Source organism: Lepidothrix coronata, unplaced genomic scaffold (genome assembly GCF_001604755.1).
Source record: "Lepidothrix coronata isolate B3197 unplaced genomic scaffold, Lepidothrix_coronata-1.0 Scaffold7, whole genome shotgun sequence".
NCBI classification, from domain to species: Eukaryota; Metazoa; Chordata; class Aves; order Passeriformes; family Pipridae; genus Lepidothrix; species Lepidothrix coronata.
The window spans coordinates 10,456,077-10,477,410 of NW_016690187.1; the positions used below are offsets into that span (position 1 = coordinate 10,456,077).

A 21,334-nucleotide genomic window follows, 5' to 3' on the forward strand; every position below is an offset into this window, starting at 1 on the left:
CCACTTTGAACCATGTAACCAAAACCATTCAATAATTGATAAATGTTAACTTTCAAACATCAAATCATTATAGAATTTTTACAACAGGAGTTATTAGTCACTTAAGGAAATACAGAAGACCATGGTTTTGCTCAACTTCTACTCCAGTGACATTTGATAGACAGGGCTTACATAATAAATGTAGATGCCAACTAGTAATTACTAAATATTTTTGTTACTTTGAAATTAATATAGACTTGTCTACTGCATTTCATGTGGCTGCCCCACATTAACACCTTTGAAAGAGCAGCCAAATGCCACATGGGAACATACAGTATCTAAAATACTGAAAGATGGCTTCAAAGAATATTACCAAGGGCAAAATTTTTAGAATGTGTTCTCTGAAGATTCTTCTTCCCTGTCTCCAGTTCTAAGGTTTTAATCATGTATTTTCCTCCTTGATGTTCTGTTTCTCCACCACAGTCCAAAGGCAGCTAATAGATCTGTTACTACCTTTGAGTTTTTCCATCTCACATGCTGTTGTGACTTTTCTTCTTCAGATTTTCCCCTCCATGTTATTCTGGATAAAACAATTTGTTATTTTAAGACTGAGCGTAAATAAGTAATTTCTTAATTGATGTATATTCAAATGGGAAAAGAAAAACCCAGAACATTTTACTTTCATTCCCTTTTGCTGATGGTCAGTACTTTTTAAGGCCTTCAGTTAGATTAAAAATCCTACAGTTTTCCATTACTTCTACTCATAAGCCACAAAAACATTTTAGGTTTTGGTTTTTTAATGGAATAAAATGGAAAGTTTACTTTTTTGAGAAAGTCATCCTAAAGGATGCAAGATGTCTCTATGACAAGTTCCATTGTATTTTTAAGCATTATTTATGGAACTTGATATACTTCCTAGCTTAAAAGACTTCAAAAGTTTATAAATTAAACACCAAAGAATATGCCTGCTTTTTGCAGTGCCTTTTGCCAGTGCAGACAGCACAAGTCATTTAACATTTAGCAATACTAGGAAAGAGACTAAATCTCTTCCAGCTTTTTCCTTCAGCAGGCTGGCAATCAGCCTCGATGTTGGAATTTCTTGCGCTACAAATCAAAAAGGCAACAGACCACGCGAATGAGTTCAAGAGATCAAAACGCATATTTGGAAAGTGAGCAGCTCTCTCATAATCTCCCTTAATGGATTATCAAACACAAACACTGTTTAACAAAAATATAGCCTACACAGAGTGAATGTTTACTGTTAAGTGAAAATTAACAATATCCATAATCTTTGCCTAGAGCCTTCCCAGAGCCTCCTCAGAATCTATGGGCAGAAAGAATGAAAATTAAAATGGCTAGAGTTTCAGGCACCATGAATGTTTCTCTTCAACAATAGGTTTACAGTGATCAAAGGTATATTTACAGCTTTATAGAACAAGTAAAAGATAAAGTTCTTGCCTCAGACAAACCACTATCTATTTTTTGTAGGTGTAATGTATTGAGTAAAGCTATTAGCAGCCATTTCATAAGTGAAGGAACAGAGAAATATTGACAGCAAGTCATAGAACAGAGGTTACACAGCAATCCAGAGGGAGAATGAGGAACAGAACACAAACCTCTACCACGTTTTTGTACTGTAATTCAGAGGGTGCCTAAACATTCTTGGTATTTTACTGACATGCAATCACACAAATTTCTATCTTGAAGAACTTATTTCTGAAATATAGCAAGTTTAGGGTTGACTTGACTCGTGTACCCTTTTTAGTTAGAGAATACAGCATGTCACACTCAGACACACTGCGTCTTATCAATACTCAGTTATTACTGTAACAAAAATATTTTTATAGTTCTGCTTATCATTCCTGACCAACATTTGCATGTTCTATTGTCCACACCTTACTGTAACTTAGATTCCTTATTTTTCTCCCATTCTCCAGTTTAATGCTACATGAGGTACAAGACTTCAGGAATGAAAGACATTTCTTGTTCTCACAATGTTATGATGCATCAGGACACTATTTGAACAACCATCTCACAGTCTTTGTGTGAATGCAGAATTGGTAAATTAAAGAAAAAATACAACCAGAAAAAAATAGGAAAAAATGAGTGAGAGCCTGTGACAGCATCCTCTCTGTTTTAAAGAAATGCTTCCTGCCTAGAAGCAGTTATATATTGATGGGAATAAGAGATGCTGTGACTCCCAAGACCAACTAGAAATCAGTATCCATGTGTTAAAAAGTAACGATGTATTTCTTAGAATAGATGGGGAAGAAAAATTCAGCATAGCTGGAATGAGTATATGTGAAACACTGTTCTGATGTACTAACCTCTATTTTTCAAGGATTGAAGAACTTTTACAAGAATAGAACTAGAGGACTATTTAACACTGAATAAGTTTCTTAGAATTAATTTCATATAATTGTTTCTATGTCAAAGCTGTTAATGAAAAGTGTATTGTTGCTAATTAGCAATTATGCCCTGGAACTGTTAGGAAACACACACACAGTTAACTGATAGTGTATAAAAGGGATATGGATAAGCAAGATAATACCTGGAGCTCACCCTTACACAGCTGTGACATTGGACTTCCTCAGCAAGTTTTTCCCCATGAGAGTATAAGAAACAGGCATTGCAGGAGTGAAGTGCTAATGCTGAAATGGCAGAACTCAAGGATTTCAGTCTAAAAAGATGCCAACAGATGGAAAAAAAGAATCTTCTTTCTCATTACAAGTATGGAAAAAGAGGTGTTCTGGCTGTTTTTTCTGAAACTGGAAACACCTATTTGCATAAGGATAGAAGATGTCTGCATCTCACTGATGTAAATAATTTAGAGAAAAATAGAGCTGGTGGAAAAGTTTTAAAGAGTATCTTTTTCAGCAAAAAAAGCAGGAAGAATTCTTAATGCCATTTTTAATTTTAAAAATAGTCTTTTACTAGCATAAACATTTTATTTTTCATTTTTAACCTAAAGGAATTTACAGAATATAAAATTCCCTAGTAAGTTGCCTCATGGAAAAGTGACAATATATGTTTGTCAGCAACAAACAGATGATAGCAACAAATGTTTGTGTTAGCAGACTCCCTTGAGCTCAAGGCCAACAAAGTGCCCCTTCAGTTCAGAGGCCTGAAGAAATGTGCTGAAGCCTAGCTAGACTGCACACTACGAAGTCTACAAAAGAAGAATGAAAGAAACTAAAATAAGGAGATGTTTCAGTCTGTGACTCCAGGGGTCATCCCAGATGATCCTGCCAAAAGGGGACAGCTTGCTTCTTTCTGCCACTCTCCCCCTTATTAATGGTCATGTGAAGCATTCCCTCCTTCACTTCAGCTATACCACCTGAGGCACCTCTCCGCAATCACTAAGAGAGTAGAAAATTATTTGTGTGTTTCTGCTGGCTTAGTTATTTTCTCTTACTGTAGAAGTTCAAGCTCAGGAGGTTTTTGACAATCACTGAAGCTGCAATAAAAACAGCATCATGAACTTGTTCCTGGGAGCTGTGGGAAAATGAAAGAAGCCAGTTCTCCTTCTTATTAGCAGTGTACTGCTAGATCAGCTCTCCATGTCTCTCCATCATATGCTCTAAATCATTAGTACTGACTTTCTAGTCCGCAGGCTCGCTCTTAGGCACAATGACCTTAAGTGATGCATCAAAATAGGCAAAACTGGCATGACTCTATTGGAAAGAGAACCCTATGAAAAACCCCACGGGTGCTGAGTCACTACAGAATCAAAAGATGCAAATCCAAAACACTGATCCTGGAAGACTTTCATATAAGACAAAACACATATACCTCCTGAACAGTTGTCATCACCAGTAACTCCCTGGCTTCCCTCAAAGAAGTGCTGTTAACCCAAGCATCCTGATGATTTTCTCATTTCTGGAACTTTTCAGCCTGTGCTCTGAGAACATTTTCTCTTATTTATCTTTTAAATGATTGATCTGTAGTGTTGGTGTACTCCTAAAAAAGGGTGTCTATTCTTCTTTATGTCTGAACACCAGGAAACTAATGTACATTTCATTGTACCTATCATGGGTGCATCAATAAACAGAAAAAACATGCACATATATTCAATGGTATAATAGAAGGGTTTTACTTAACATGGGTTTGAATTGGCCTATTTACTTTGAAGTGATGACTATACGTTCAGATGACTTCTACAGATCACTACAAATGAACGCCAGTCAATTTTTTACAGTACCATCTGGTCATATATTCTTCTGCATGTCATATTCTGTATTGAAAATTATGTTATAAAAGCATTACAGAGGTTTTCAAGGCTTTTAATTGGTAACAATTTTCCTAGGGGGTACAATATCCCTATTACAGAGCCAAGCTTTTTACTATTATGAGGCTATGTCTATCCTCTGGGGAAAATCATAATTAGATGCTCTTGGTGGTTGGTTCTTTTGTAATAATCTTATGCTTGTAGTCCAGTATTAACTGTCTGGCCCACAGACTTGATATTTTGCAGGGATATGCTTTTGCTATCCCATTAAAGTTTATATAAATTTGATCAAGTTTCAAATCTTCACAAAATCATTCTGAACAACATGTTGTCAATGTCAATGGTAAACAATCGCTACATTTTTGTCCTCACAGAGCATGCTCTCAGCCCTCAGCACAGAGGGCTGCTGCTTCACAGAACAAGTAAGGATACCATAGTAGTATAATGCTAAAACAATCAGAAAGATTTTTGTTTTCAAACAAAATATTTAAGTAGGGTTAGGTGCTACAGGACAGACAAGGAGTTAAACTTCCTTAGGTGATTCATACCGAGGGTGCTGGGAAGCAAAACCCTTCCTACATTCCAGTCATGCATAAGGTGTAGAAGCTTGTCTGTCAGCACTCTCAGTTAATACATGGACAGGCTTTAGAAAAGAGATGTCTTGGTCTTGACTCTTTGTTACTCCACATTATGGAGCTCGATCCTAGAAGAATGTACTGGAATACCATGACGAGTCCATTTCAGAGCTCCTCTTAGCACAACAATCATTTCACTCTGTCTATCTCTGCAATTTGGTCAACAGCTGGAAAAATTCCCATACCTTTTGGGCCAGCCCCAGCATAGCTGTAGGCAACATGATCTGTGAGATGCTACATGGGGGAGCTATGCTTAGGAGGCCAGATAAAGCAGAAGCTTTCACTCTAACACTGGCATAGCTCCCTCACCCACAGTGAGCAGTTCCTGGTATGTTTTTCCAGAAAACAAACAAACAAAGGAAAACCCCCAACAACAAACACCCCCACAAAACCAACCAAACCAACCACCAAAAACCCCACCCACAGAAGTCAAATTCACCTTGAAACTGTACTTACAGCTATACCTTTAACTTCTACATTTTTGTTTGGGCTTTTAGCATTTAAGCTACAGAGTCTTACGGCTTGTAAGTATATAAATGTTTGACTTATGAATCATGACATTTAATTTTCTTCATCAGCATTAGTAGGTGTTTGTTTATAAAAATGGGCCAGAGCACATCTAACTCTAGACAAACTTCATATTACAGAATAATTGCTGAGCTTGGGACAGTGTGTTCATTTGCATTTAATTCTTCTGAAACAGTGAAACTCTGCCACCCTCTGGACAACAACTTAACTAAGACATATTTACAATCAGCCTCAAAAGTAAAAGATCCCACTGCTGCTGATAAACATGCATTGCTTTCTAAGTACATTTTAAGGTAAATAACTAGGCTGAATGAAAAATAGCAGCTATTATTAAACTACAGACAAAGCAATTACTTTAAGTACTGAACAGTCTTCTTACTAATAGCATCTAATCAAACAGCAATCTTTAAAGTGTTCTTAACCTTTTCTAGTAGTCATGTGTATACAGTTGTATTTTTCAAAGATCTGTTACCAAAGTACAATATAATTTTTCATGCCAATACATACTTCCACAAACCAGAACATTCTGAAATTATTAGCATCTCTGACTGAGCCAAAAGAGAACACTTACAGAACAGAGTTCAGTGGGAGCAAGAATGCAAAGGAGTAGATTGCATTATGGCTGATCAAAATAGCTTTAAGAAGTATCAAAGGGAAAACACATTTTTTGCATTTACATGGCAAGCAGAACTTGCTGCTAATAATACTGCTAGTCAATATATTAATATGATCATTTGAAACAGTAAATGTCTGTGCATTGGAAGTTTCAATTTGTGCTCACAGAATTAGTGTGGGGAAGGAGGGCTGTAGCATGGATGTTGGTACATACAGTACCTTGTACAGTACAGTACCTTGTTTTGGCTATGGAGCCCAGCTGCTGTTGTTCTTGGATGAGCTCAGCCAGCTGTTTTCGCAGAGACATGTCTTTACCATGTACTTGTTTAATAAATGGGTGCTCCAAAAGATGGGTAACTGAAGGACGCTTTTCAAAATCTTTGATTAGACACCTGTGACAGAGAAATAGGGGTCTCAGGCAATGATGTTATTTCATTACAGCATGATTTGGGTCAGCTTACTGTGTGGCTGTTACTGTACAGTAGTTTCTTTTTCCACAAATCTGAGTTCCTCAATATGTAAAAAGTCTCTTCCTCTACATTGCAATAAATCTGGCATAAAATATTTAGCTAAATGAATTCACCCTACAAGTGTACTAGAATAAAGGCTACAAATTTGAGCTTATTTAATCCCTCTTTTTAACTGTAACTAGGTTACTAGGAAAAAATGGCATCCTACCTTGTAAGTGCTGTACAGTTAATATACATAAAACTTAACCTAAGATGAATAGACAATACTTTATTCACTTTAATTTTCTCTCTATTCTCCAATGAGAGTTTGATTATGAACTGTAGGATACAGCCTATTAAAAACCACGACTGAAACCTGTGATAAACAGTAATCAGAACAATTTAATATATAGCCTTGGTTTTTAAATGAATGCTACAGGTAAATATTCTATATTGCAATGACAAGTGTCAGCATAATTACACAAAATTCAGCAAGCCTGTATGATTCAGTATGGAAAAGAAAGGAATCAGTCAGAATTAAATGCTAGCCAGAGTACCAAAGTGCTGTCTGTGATGGGAACAGGTGAACCAGTAATGAGTAAAGAAATACATCCTATTAAATTAGCATAAAATAAAGTACCATGCTAATTTATGTAACCAACAGTCAAAACTGAAGAAGCCATCACTCAGGTTGAATTATTTTCTGTATAATAAAGCTGAAATAATACCATTCAAATAGAAGAATGGTCTAACAGGATCAGACCTTCTAGTACCTATCAGGAAATTATAGCTCAAAATGAATTTATTTGATGAGATGCATTTATATTACATACTTCACAATTATTTCTCAGATTTGCTGATATTAAGTGATATACCTAAAGTACTTCCTTTGCAGACCCAAATATCACAAATAAAGACTACCATTTTAGCAAACACTTCAATGAAACTAATACCTTTTAGAATTTCTATTCTAGTAATATCAACAACAATGTACAAAATTTATACTACATTAAAAAATACAAATTATTTGCTTTAAAATACTACCAAACACATTAGCAAATTATTAAAGTTTAGCCTCACCTCAAAGACTTTACTGAAGCCTAAATTCTGGTCTTAAAATGATCCTGAAATATCTTTGAACACAACTTCAATAATTTAGGTTCCTGAAAATCACTTTGCCAACCTCTTCTTGGTACACCAGGTCCAGAAAAGAAAGCCTGTAGAATGTGTTACCAGTTTTGGAACTATTTTTGGTGAATTTTGCTATAGGCTTGAACTGCAGCCTCCTGATTGAAACACTAAAGTAACACAGCCTGGTTTATCTTCATCCCTCTGAGCACAAGGCTATAAATACCAGTCCTTCCCCTCCATGAAAAGATCTATCATTAGCCTTGAACAGGTTCTGACAATCCCCCCTACTTCTTTTCCTTTTTGTAATCTGGGGCTTTTAAAAGTCAATACAACCACACAGACAATATGCTCCATGCCAGTCCTGTTCAAATTCATGTTTCCCAAGAAAAAGGAAAAAAGCATTTGGAAAGAAAGACAACATTAATCAGGAAGGCAAGGGAAAAGAGAACAAAACAACAAAAGCTATGCAGTATACAAAATCACAGACTGATGGTAAGTATCCAAAGTTGAGATTTCAGTCTGAAAAGCTCATGGACTCATGATTTTTACCATTCTGTCAATAATTAAAAAATTTACAGTATTTATGTTATATTGTTAATATATAAATTTTCTTTTGAATTTGAATACATAAGGAATTTTTCAGTACTATAACTGAATCCAAGCAAACCTAAGTCACAGAATAGTTTCTGTTGGAAGGGACTTTTCAAGGACACCTAGTCCAATCCCCTGCAATGCATAGGGACATCTTCAACTACATCAGGTTGCTCAGAGGTCTGTTCAACCTGACTTTGACTGTTTCCAGGGATGGGGCATCTACCACCTCTCTGGGCAACCTGTTACAGTGTTGCACCACCTTCAATGGATAAAATATCTTCTCAGTATCTAGTCTGAATCTACTCTCTTTTAGTTTAAAATCATTACCTTTTGTCCTATTGCAAGAAGCAGTTGCTTTTCAGATAATAACATTAGAGTTTAAATGGATTCTTTTCAATAAATCACACAGTTCCAGACAGGATATCTTGCGTTTATCAAAAGTGTGAAGAACATACAGACCTTTGACCTGGTGGTATGTAGTTATTAATATGAATTATACTCTGAGCTCTGGAACAATGTACCTCTAGACACACTCTATTTTTTCTATATAGATGGACACTAGGTGAAACATCCTTTTAATAATGGCCAGTCTTCGCGAGCGAAGATTTGGGAAAGGTCATTAACCCTTCGAGCCTGCGCAGTGGATTTTTTAGGTGAGACACAGCTTGCGCTGAACTGAGCCCACCCTTTAATCCTGAGGTTCATCTGCCGGGGCCGAGCAAAGCTTGGACAGTGGCAATGAGGGTCTCAGAACGTAGGTTTGTTTAGAGTGACCTTCTCTTAGATGGATTGCCTTACAGGGCTGACGAGCTCCATCTGCCTGGGGTGAAACATCCAAATGTCCAGGATACTGCATTCATTAAGGAACCCCAACAAGAAGAGACAGAAGAAAAACATTTTGGAGAAAAAATTCTTAGCTTCTCTATTACATAACTGAACTGTGAGCTGTTTAGGTCTGGTAGGTGTTTTAATGAGCATAGGTAAGTTCTGTGAGGGAGGTGAAGTCTACTTTAGGACTATCTTTGCTTTTGTTGTATAGTCCTGCCCCACTGACTATCACTTTGTGTGCATGTTACTCTTCACCTTTGCAACTATTGATGTTTATCTATTGTTTCATCTATATGCAGCCTTCGTTCTCTGGTAGTAGGGTACTTCTGCAACCTGTGGTTACTTAGGATTTCACTTGACATGCAACTAAAATTTTGTTAAATGATAGGATGACCAAGGTAGTGACACAAGACATATCAACATGATTCTGTGATCAAACTCTGTTCCAAGCTCAGACACAGCAAACCTACTATTGTGCCAAGTTTGTGCCTGCATTGGAAGAAAAGAGCTCTTTCAGATGGTTAGTGAGATGACACAACAAAGCAGAGAGCTCATAACTAACAGCCATGCAAGAGTGAGGGAGAGCTGCTTACATTTATGTCTGTAACTTTGTGTGTAAGTACTTCTACTTCATTTCAGGGGAGAGACTGACAGGAGAATGTACAGTTCCACTGAGGTTGGTTTAATCCATCAAGTTAAACAGCAAGTTCCTAGCACTTTAGGAACACAGCAGGCCATAGGGAATTCAACTGCATATGGCACATACACTCTCCTTTAGCTCTAAAACAGCAGAGGTGTTGACACGGTGACTTCCAGAAATTACTCCTTACGATGTTTCAAATGTGGTAACCAGCTTGCAGCTTAGTCACAGTAGGTACTGTGGGCTCAGTGTGTACTCAAATACTCAGTGCCCATTCGATGTATCGCCAGGCCTGCTGTAATGGAAGGCAGGATGGAGAGCTGTCATGTGACACTGAAAAGACTGTCCTTATGTTTCTCCTCTTGGTGTATATTCCTTTGTCCTAATTCCTCTCTATGTAGATAAGATCCATTAATATTCTGAGGTGTACTTACATGCTCTGCTTCTACAGACTGTAACTTCAACTGTGTTGCTTTTAGTGCAACATGAATGCCTGCTGCTGCTGCAGTACTTACTCAACATCTGTAAAATAAGGGTCCCTGGGCCACTACCTATGTGCTAATGAAGAATGACGCATCAGACTGCCAGTGTCACTGCAAGTGTTCAGAAAGGTATCATCTCCTTCCCTGGAAGCAGAATTGACACTGTAACGCTCTTTAGGGGGAAAAAAAAAATAGAATATCAGCTCTTACAGTGCTAAAGCCTACACAAAGGTGAGCATTATCACAGAGTTTTTTACTGACCTGCACCCTGACTTAGAAATATAATATGTGGAAAAGTTAATCATATGGGTGTCTGAGTTCAAAGTTGCCAGTAAATTCAGTCAGGAGATATACCTAACACACAGGCCAGAAAAGAGAAATTGAGAAGTAATACACAAAAATTCAGTGATATAAACATTTGGAAGAGTACAGTAACAAAACAGCTTTTACAATTTCACTTATCAGAAAATATTCTGCAATCAGTGTGTGTGTCGTGCAAGTAAAAAACAACATTAAGAAGTCTTATCACTGAAGGATTTGCTTCTGAGGAAAGGAGAAAACTAAAATATCTTCAGCTCTTCAGCTGCTCATCTGAGCATTCATTTAAGACCAATTTGGACAGTTAGCTTAGGCACTGTCAAACATCAACCATACTGCAATTACTCATAAAACCAGTAAATGTGCTGCACCTGCAAATTCAGCCAATTTGTTTGGCCTAAAGAAATTAAAAAAAAAAAAAAAGTAGTGCATTAGTTTGAACTGAGCAAATTGATTAGCAAATCTACTACAAGATGGGTTTCAAATAAAGTATGATGAAAATATATTTGGTCTGCTATTTTTTGAATCTAAAATAACAGGAAGGCTAAGTACAGATTGAAAAGGAAACAAAATATTGTATATGTTTGCCTTAACGAAAGTCAATCCATTACCTAATTTGAAATTCTAGTATCTTTCATCATGCTTTCTTAGCTGAAAATTAATTCTCAGAATTCATTAGTGTCACTACATTAAACATAGGTTGCAGCCATTTGCTGCAATCTCACAGCCAGGCTCCTAAGCACCATTTCCATTCTGCCACAATTACAAGCAAAGATGAAGCATTTATTAGCAGAGGATAAGAGCAGACTCCCATACACAGGCCTATCTGAGACAGCCTCTAAAAATTCACTGGCTGCTTGCACTTGGATGATAACATTGATGGAATTGCTGGGTCCAGACAATGTAAACTGCCATTTCACAAGTAGCAAATCAGATGACTGAAAAGGAGAGATATTTAACAGCCTTCATGAGCTAATATTTACTAATGAATAAACAGAAAGAAACAGATTTCATAAGAACTGCAATGGTGCTCTAAGTCTCCTGTGTGTTCAGAAATAGAAAACAATTACTAATGTCATTCATTATTGTAGTCTAACCTAAGTAGAGTGGCAGCAGTTATTTCTTTCAGAAATTCTCTTTCATCAGATCTATTATAGTCTATTTGACCAAAAGTACTTTCTTTAAAAAGAAAGAAATCAAGCAGCTCCAACTCTCATAGCTTAGTCACATTATGATTTATCTCCAGTATTTTATTTTTTTCAATTATTACATTTTGTAAATGCTACATTTTCTGATGATTTCTTATCTGCTAGCAGGGGATTGCTGGAACTCATTTTGTCTCACAAACTAAATATCCAACCAGACATCTAGTAACTGTTTAACATCTGTGTTAACAGAAGAGGCACAGGTTAACATTTGGAAGAAATTATGACTCTGTATCAAACTCTGTATTAGAGCTGTGGAATCCACACAACAGCCTCTGGGCGACAGAGACATAAAGTCTCTGATCTGTTCAACAAATGGTTAGATAAAGTCCTCATTGTCACTCCACTGGTCCCTATCTCTCTGCCACTACCTGGGTGTTCAGGGTGCTTTCCTTGCACAGCTTTCTCTATGCACAGTTCTAGACCACTCTCCCCTGCCCTCCAAACACTGCTTGCACAAGTACCTGCTGTCTAGCAGTGAGGAATCCTTCCAGGACTCTCCTATTAGATGAGCTTTCCAGGGTACTGAACAGGACTTCAGGTCATCCTGAAATGCTAAGATCCTCTTCTCCTAATGCCAGAAAATGCAGTTACAAGGTTGCCCCCAAAGATAGAGATGGCTCATCTGGGGATCTAGAACGGAGATTTCCCAGAGGGAGAGGAGAAAGGGTAAGGTCATATACTCTTGAACCTCTCCCTAAGCAGGGAGGAGGTCTCTGGGTTCTGAGACATTTCCCACCCCCATGCCCCCCCCACATGCCTGGTTACTTCCATCACAGGGTTGTTTTGTGATGGAAGATTAATCAAGAGAAATCAAGAGGATGACCTCAACTGGGCTGAGCACCCTGTTTTGAGAAACGAAAGGACAGACAGTGACAAGCAAGATCATCTAGGCCAAGTACGTTAGGTCAGAAACTTTCCTGTCAAGGAAGGAAAAATAACAATCATTGAGGGTGTTTTTAGCTGGTTAAAATTCTCTGTTCCAATCTGTAACTCTGAGTGTTCCTCCCACCTCTGTACCACATGTAGCTGTGACAGACAATGGTCAGTTACACGCAGCAGAGAGGTGGAGAAGAAAAGATATTTCATGAATTACATTTGTAATAGTGATGCAGGGATGTGCCTGCTTCTCTGACACTTCCCTGCTTTCCAATTCCAGGTCTGCCTAACCCCCACTGCTGCAGGCCACTCATTTGCAAAAATGAACTAAAAAACTGTGACAGCTTTGCCAAGAGCATTTCTGTTTTCAGTCCTAATTCAACAGGACACACAGGATACAAATAATCTTATCTTCAGGAGCGCTTATAGCTGCTGCTTTGCAAAAAGCAAACCCTGGGCACCAAGGGTATGTATGTAGGTTAAATAGGTCTCCTGTCTTGAACAGCATCCCATGATAAATAGTAAGGATTTTACTGTTCATTCTGCTACAATCAGATATCAGGATGAAAGACTGAATTTATGACAAAGAACTCAATAATCACATGTGTAGTATAAATTCTGGTGGTCAGAACATACAACATTATTGATCTGCCTTTTGGTAGCAAATGCTGTAAATTACTAATCCTCCCTAACAACGAGACAAATACTCAAACACTGAAATGTCACCAGCACCTTTTTTTTAATAAATCTTTCAGTTTAATATTCAACATCAAACACTATATAGTATAATTTACAGCATACATCTGAAATTGTAAAATTAGGTGTATTAAATAGCTTTACATCTTCTAAATCTTCAAAAATTACAACAGGTTTCCCAGTTTCATTTGGGCTAAGTAAGCATAACAAATTAGTTTGGCTCATATACATGGTTTAGAGAACAAACAATGGAAACTCTGGAGTGGCACCTCTTGCAGCTCCCAGCATGGGTCAGACAGTTGCTCTCCTTTAAATACTTAGATTTTTACCAGTGACAACAGAAATACAAACAGAAAAATTCTAGGGAGCCTCTTAAAACCACCAAATACATTTACTTATTGTATGATGAAACTGATGAGTAGCCTTTCATCAGGAACGGGTCTGCTTTATTCCTTTGGCCTGTCCTTGAAGACCCAGGAACACAAAGAGCCTTCAGAACCTTTTATAACTGAAACTTTTTATTAGAAACACTATGCTTTGCATTTGTACCAAATTTTCTCCCTGAGGTACCTATCCCACTTCGACACTACAGCTGATTTGAGGCAGACTTTTTACTACAACCGCTCATAGAAAGTAGAAGATAATTGTGTTCATTATATATGTCCGTTCCTCTGTATAAAGATATATTTCACGCAGTATTCAAAAGTGGTGGAGATCTTTTGTGAGGTACGAGAATTTAGCATTTCAAGTCCATCTGTAGACAGAATCTGAGAGTCTACATCAATGAACGAAACGCGAAAACTTAAAGATTTGGTGGTAACCTTACAACCTTACAGACTGTGATGACAGTCTGTATCTTTCTTACATTTGCAAACCTTTTTGTCCTCTTAGACACCGTGAGATTAATGTTATGTCAAATGCGCATCATGTTTTCAGTGACAGAAACTGTCTTACATTCTTTATGTAATACAAACGGAATGTCACTAAACAATTGCTTAGATTGTGAAAAAATTTTGTCTGCTTTCAGAGAAGTTAAATCTAAACGGACCATTTAAAACCTATGTAATCTAGATGATCTATTAATTGAATAAATCTGAATGTAGACTCATCAATATGGAATTCAGCTTGCGAAGCCATGCTTAAATTGAGTACAAAAAAGTGAGTTTATCAAGATGAAAAATTATATTTGTATTGTATTTGCAATGTCATTGCTAAATGTTACATTTTGATGATAAATGTGACCATAAATCCTTAACTTCACATTTTGACTTTATTACTTCCTGAATTTCTTAATTCTTTAATTCCCTCCAGCTCAAGAATGACTAATTAATTCAAAGAACCATAATAGCTAATCATTGATTAAATAAATTTAAAAGGAGAATGTCTGTCTCTGGAGATACCACTGCTCATTTTAATTAAAATTACCATTTTGTGATGTAATGTAAATAAAAGTTATTGTATTCTTCTGTTCCAAGAACACATTAACTCTTCTATTTACCTCTAGGGATCAGTCAAGTTTTAAAGTGCCAAGAAAATTACTTGCAGCATGTAAGATAATTTTGTGAATAGTAATTTTTATTCATTTTAATGTAATATTTTATGAACCAATTCTGAAGCACTGGATGTCTAAAATGGCGGTGGACACAAACTGTTAACCTATGAGAGCAATGTCATCTATGCTGCAGCCATCAAAAAAAGTCTTCATAAATATTCATGAGAAATGACTACAGTGAACTCTTCAAAACAGATATTTTACCTCAGCACAAAAATAAACGTACATAAAAGTAGATTATTTTTAGATGTCAATCCTCCAACAACTGCTGCGGTTGTTTACGTGGTCTTATAGAAATAGTAAGTCCTATTAATATGTAGATAAAATAAACAGATAATTACTCATCTCTCACATTATGAGTGGAGTGCCAAGCTTTTCATGCATAATCACAGTAGTACAGATAAATACACATACACAGAACTTTACCAATCTTTTAGAAGTATGTATGGGCTGCACATCTTAGTAGACACCAAACACAAAATCAGGTTGCTGCCAGAAATGACAGTTTAAATTGTTCTTATCTGTACTTTTAAAAAACAAAATATCTCAGATTCACTATCCTCATTGTAAAAATCCTTATGAGAACAACATATTGCAGCCTTCATCTCAAGTCAAGGTCAACAGTGCTGGGAACAGAAACATACATTCACCAAGCTAAGAACTATCTTGACACTCTCTCCATTCAGATTTTGTTACTATTGCATCTGACTAAAATGCTGCTGCAAAGTGATTCTCTCTTGGGGCAGTAGTATCATAGTTAAAAATACAGACTTCATTTCTGAAAAATATATGGTCATTATTTTAACAGCCTAAAGAGTTACCAACAACAGTATATTGAAATTTCCAGCTCAGGTATATTGTAAATCGCTGTAATATGTGAGAGGACACTTATAACAAAAATGCCTCTTGAGACAGTGGCTTTTAAAGGGATGAGAATGAGGGGTGAAAAAAGCCCAGTGACCAGGTTTGGCAATCTTGGAATAAATAAAATTACTGCGTAAACAGAACTGAAATCAAAAGTATGCTTAGCCAAAGCTGTACGCTTGGTTTTTGTTAGTACACAGGTCTGGCCCACGACTTGAACTAGATAAGCTTGTTATGCAAATTACGTTAGAGTCAGGAAGGAGGTAGATAATGAAATTATTCAAAAGCTAACCACTCATCACAAGGGTGACAGAAACATCAGGCAAGGTCCTAACATATGGATAAAAGGCAGTATGGAATTTATACAATCACTGCTTTTAATTTATCATAGCTAGGCTGTCACAAGGTGGGCATCAACAAACGCATAACTAATGCATATAAATGAGCCAATTATCAGTAATGGCTAAAAGGTTTGCAGCTGTATGATCCAAAGTCTCATTATTTAAATTTTTCTAGAAAATTCACTAATGTAAACCCAAGCCTCCAAAAAAACATCTTGTAACTTCTGTATCAAGAACTTTACTAACATGTGCCCAAGAGCCAAATAATGTCACAGAGAATTCCACTTCAGGATTCTCTAATGGGAGCTACAATACATTTATTACAATAGTTGCATTTCTCCATATTAAGAGGCTGTGTATGAGCATATTTCCTTACTTCATTGTGCACATCACTGTAAAAATGAAAAGCGAGATTTGAGAACCAGCAAAAGTTGCTGATGAAGAAGTAATTAAGCAAAAGTAAACAACAACCCATGTGATTAAAAATATACAATTTGAAGGTGTCAAACCCCCAAAAGACTAGATTTAAAACAAGTTTAGCCATAAAGTATTGGACTTATTTTAAACAGTGCATGCTGAACTGAACAAATGTTATGTTCAACAGAGTTTTTGTATTGTTCTCAAGCTAAGTGGTGATTTCTAAAAGGGAAGATACCAAGAACGAAAAACTTACATAAGAACACTGAAGGTTAATGCAGAACATTTCTGAGACAGGAATGTGATCTTATTTACCAGGTGCAGTAACTTTCTAAAGCACAAGTGGAATATAAACCAAGAGTCATGGAGTCCCCCCGAAAATAGACTACGGTCTTTAAGTACAAAAACCCCAATGTTTTTCTATAATAGAATGAAATTCATCCACCACCTGGTGACCTTGCAATTAAACACCGAATCTGCTACAGATCACAATGTACACTGCTGAGTAAACAAGGACATGCATTACAGAGAACCAGAACTTGGGTCAATTTGCTCCAGAGGAATGTACTACTACCTGCACTGGAAGAGATTCTGAGTTCCATTGCAGCAACGACAGTAATGGCCTTCCTTTGTAGGCCAAACATTACACTGTACCTCACCTTCCTGTTCAGTTAAAGATCAGCATAGTAAATAATATTTTTCACGTATTAGTAATAAAATTTGCAATAGTCTTTCTATTTTTAACTTCTCCTAAAATGGAAAGACACTACTACACAACTAGCTGAAAAAATATTAGGTAGGCATATTGTACTCTACAAGTAACTACATGCATCAAGGAACAGAACAGATTCAAAATGCAGATGTGCATATTTTCAAACCTATCTTGAAGACTCAGCACCGAGGAGCAGTGTTCAAGTATTTGGTTATTTGATCAGTGTAAAATTCCCAAGGGTTTTATAACACTATTCCCCACATTACACAGTTTGGGCTGTAATAGGTCCTGATGAAATACTGAAGAACACTAAAAATCACTCATAAAAGTTACTGTAAGACTTTTGAATATAATGCTAGCAACTACTAAACTGTGATTTCCTAGTTTTACTGTAAAAAGAAAAAGAAAAGCAAAAGCATACTTTAGTTTGGTGAGAGCTGTATACAATGTACTGAACATTAGTAAAGTGGAAACAAGGCTATTATGTTCTTCTTATCTTTCTTATTTTAACTTGACCAGCAGTCTTATCACTAATCCTTTTTTTCTCCTTGATGCAAAATTTCACTGCAAAACCATCAAGGAAATCAGGTATATTTACAAACCTGTTCTAGTTCCATCAAAATTAAGAAGCAAATCAACTAAGGAGTTCAGAGAAGCTGTGAAGAAAGTACATAAGAAGATCAAATTGTGCTGTATAGCTTTCAAAAAGTGAAGCATGGTCTAGAGTCTATGAAAAGAAAACTGAAATCAAAAACCTGCAAAAGCAGCAACTCCATAAACAAATTCTGTTTTCAGATTGGCACACATAGGTCTTGCTGAATAAGCTGTTTTTATAAGAAAATAAAACTCACTGTGAAATGAAATGGTTGAATCCTCTGCACCATTTTTCAGGATGTAGCAAAGTAGGAGGAGGATTTCTGAAAAACAAAGTTTTGGGATGTAAAATGTTAATGTTTACTGGAATTATCTCATGGATAATCATCAAAGATGATACTAGTTCCACTAGGGAGAAAATGATGATTAAGAAAGTAATAGTCAAATCGTCTACGTGTCCCCTTCAGAAGCCTGGTGGGTTTTTCTTGCTGCTGCTCATTCACTGACAGCTCTCTTTTCATGTCCTTCTCCTTTTATGTCAATACCTTTGAAGCTGGTAGTCAGTATAGCTCAGTGTACTTCCCAACATTTCCCTTTCAATTCAGTCCAAATGAAAATGCAGTATTAACCTCGCCATCACACCACTTTAGCCCTTTACCCCAGGTCACTGAGTCCGCTCAAGACTTTTCAAGTACGGATATCACAGGAACTACTGAACTGTCAACCATCTGTAGGATTTTCAGTCTGGGTTTCAATCTATATTCAGTTTGTATGACACTGTAAACTCTAAAACTGTTAAAAATAGATACTATCTTTAAACGGACATTTAGCAGACAGTATTTTTACATTACATAGCAAGATGGCCTTCCTAAGAACAATTTTTTTCAACTCAGATGAGTTCCATGTTAGTTGGCATATAATTCCTTTCCTTCCTAATATTACTGTTACAGTTTGATTACATAAACATACAAAGCAAGACATATAGGTCATATTAAGTGAACCAATTTTAAGAGGCTCAAATTTCAGTGGACCAACTTAGAGTAGGAACTGTTCATAAAATCACTATATTATACTATGTTATCCTTCAGAGGTTTCCTCTGCAACTGAAAATTTGCTAAGTACTGATGCTTCATTTAACTTTTTGAGATTACACTTGTGTTTTACGAAACTTAAAGATTTATCTTTTGCTGCATTTGAGGGTCACGTATTACTGAACTGGCAGAGAAAAAAATCACAATAAGACATTCTACAACAGAAATACACAATATTATTCTGCACTGTATCATGAATCACTTCATTTATAGCATGGCCAAATTCCACAGCATAACACTGCTTGGAAACATCTCGCAAAACAAAAAGGCAAACAGCATAAACAACATGAATTAGTGCTGATTTGCTCAATAGTCTGGAATTTTTCATGTATATTCATTCAAAGAGTAGTTCCATTTAACAATTACTCTAAAAAATACAGGCAAAATGGTTTGAAAAAAATTGCAGTGTAGCTTGACCACTTTTTTTCATCTATATCTTTTCAAAACAAAAGCAGCCTTCAAATTACACTGCAGGTTGACAAGTTTCCTGAGATGACTGTGTTATTATTTTTCTCTAAGGGACTAAGGGAATACAATTTTTTCATGAAGTGAAGAAATCCAGAATGTTTCAGATGGGCATCACTTATCAAATTCACCATTAGGGAAAAAAATATGATTGGCTATTTTCAACCACAATAATATTTCAGGGTTGCCTCCCCTTTACCAGGCTCATATGCTTGTGCACATCACAGAATCTGATTATTTCATGAGCATTAAAAAAAAAAACCAAAACAAAAACAAACCCAACAAAACTATTTCTAGATACACTTCCAGAAAAAAAAATCCTTTATCAAAGAAAGGTAAACTTTAAGAACATCTTTCTCTGTGATGAAAATGGTTAAACGGTTATCAGTCCACACATCCCACATATGTGACCTCTGCAGACAGCTTTAAGGAACAGCCAGCTGAAATTAGTATATGTTATTAGTCTTTATGCTGCAGGAATGGTAGTCTGTCTGACGTTTTGAATTCTGATAACATCAACTTCTATTGTACTGAGAAGTACAGTGTATTTCTTTTTAGAATGTCTACTGAATATTTACTGTGAGATTTTGAATTTCACTGCAAAGTAATTTGCTTTTTCAAAAGCTGCTACTACTCATGAAACATGCAGTTTTGTCTTTTCTGTTCACACTGTTCTCAAAGTCTTCCCATGGAGGTAACAATGGCACTTACAAAAAGCATATGTTTTGGAGGCTTTGTTAACAATCTCACAAGGAACATTCAGAAAAAAGACAGAGATACTTTACACTAGTTGCAGCTGTTATGATGGAAACAGGTGGGATTTCATCACGGAAGAACAGAGCTGCAGAGGAGATGTGATTCAGGAAACACATTTAGTCATTTCCAGGTTAATGATTAATGGAGAAAGTCATGTTTTTAACCATATAGAACATGTTTTGTCTAAAAAGTTACTAAGCTGCTAAGCTCTCACTGATAGCTATTCTCTTGCAGGCTGAGCAAAATCAACACGACCAAGGAATTTGTAACTCTACAGATGTTTTCCTGAGCTTTGATACTTTTGTATTTGTTGATAGAAGATACTACGTTATTCTTAGTGCTTTTGTAGTAAAAACATACAACTACTGGGCCTCAGTATTTAGGCCATTAAATTGATGCTTTTCAGGTACCCCATCTATAAAATTGAGCTGATAAACAAAACCAGAACCTTACTTAATTGAAGTACCCTTGAAGAAAAGCAGTACCTTAACTACAAAGTAAAAAATCAGCTCATCCTTTTCCAGCATCATGTCCATAAATGATTCCAGAAAGGGGCATAACAGTGTCAGCTTCCTACCTTCACTTTGCCTATGACACCAGAAACTGTTTCGTGGTGATAGCAGAAAACATCACTGCTTCCATGGCACCTCCAGAGGTGGATTTCTGCAGTAAAGACTCAAGGTCAAGTTCTAGGGTAACAGGAAAAGGCAAAATACGCAAAGGTAGCTCTAGGCATTTTTTTGTGAGCACACCAAGTCTTTTGCAGTTTAAAATCAATGATCCATTAATAATCCATTAAATACCTGTAATTCATATCTTGATTCGTATCACATTAAAGAGAAAAGGTAAAACAACTCACATACATGATCAGATGCTAAACCCCAGAGAAACAACACTTGCCTGACCACTTCAGCTCAAGGATCAAACTAGGGCCATTTGCAATTCCAGACTATATTAATTCCAACATATGGAGTTCTATGGCTTTTGTATACTTGCATCAGCCAACATCATGGCATTTTGCCAACACCTGGCTGATTCTGCAGCACTCAAAACACATTTGTAGAAAAACTAAAAAGCTACCTCTTGTTGACATAACCTAATCTACTATTTTCATATAAAATTAGAACACACTGCATGCAACCTTTCAATCATCCTTGTCACATGTATAAGAAGCTGAAGGACAATATAGTCTTATTTTCTATTATGAGTGATGGACACTGTGAGAAGTAGATAGAAATATTACTGGAAAAAGCAGCTATAATTGGGCTTGTCTTTTTAAAATGTCTTCTTTAGATGCAAGACAAGTAATCAACCATTTATTTCCCAACTTTGTGT

General features: G+C 36.4%; 1 protein-coding gene across 15 annotated transcripts in view; it reads right to left on the minus strand.

Annotated features, from left to right (window-relative positions):
- MYO3B (myosin IIIB) overlaps nucleotides 1-21,334 on the minus strand; it is a 201,276-nt gene that overhangs the window by 112,089 nt on the left and 67,853 nt on the right. For 13 of the 15 annotated variants that reach the window (XR_001878597.1, XR_001878602.1, XM_017838595.1 and 10 more), the window contains 2 exons: nucleotides 17,945-18,010; nucleotides 6,222-6,377 (listed from right to left, as the gene is read on the minus strand). Coding sequence is in view for 13 of the 15 variants with exons in the window: in XM_017838595.1 (XP_017694084.1) it covers nucleotides 6,222-6,377; nucleotides 17,945-18,010 (222 nt within the window). In the remaining 2 variants the exon portion in view is untranslated. The remainder of the gene's footprint in view (nucleotides 1-6,221; nucleotides 6,378-17,944; nucleotides 18,011-21,334) is intronic. The other 2 variants (XM_017838620.1, XM_017838636.1) reach the window with 2 other exon arrangements.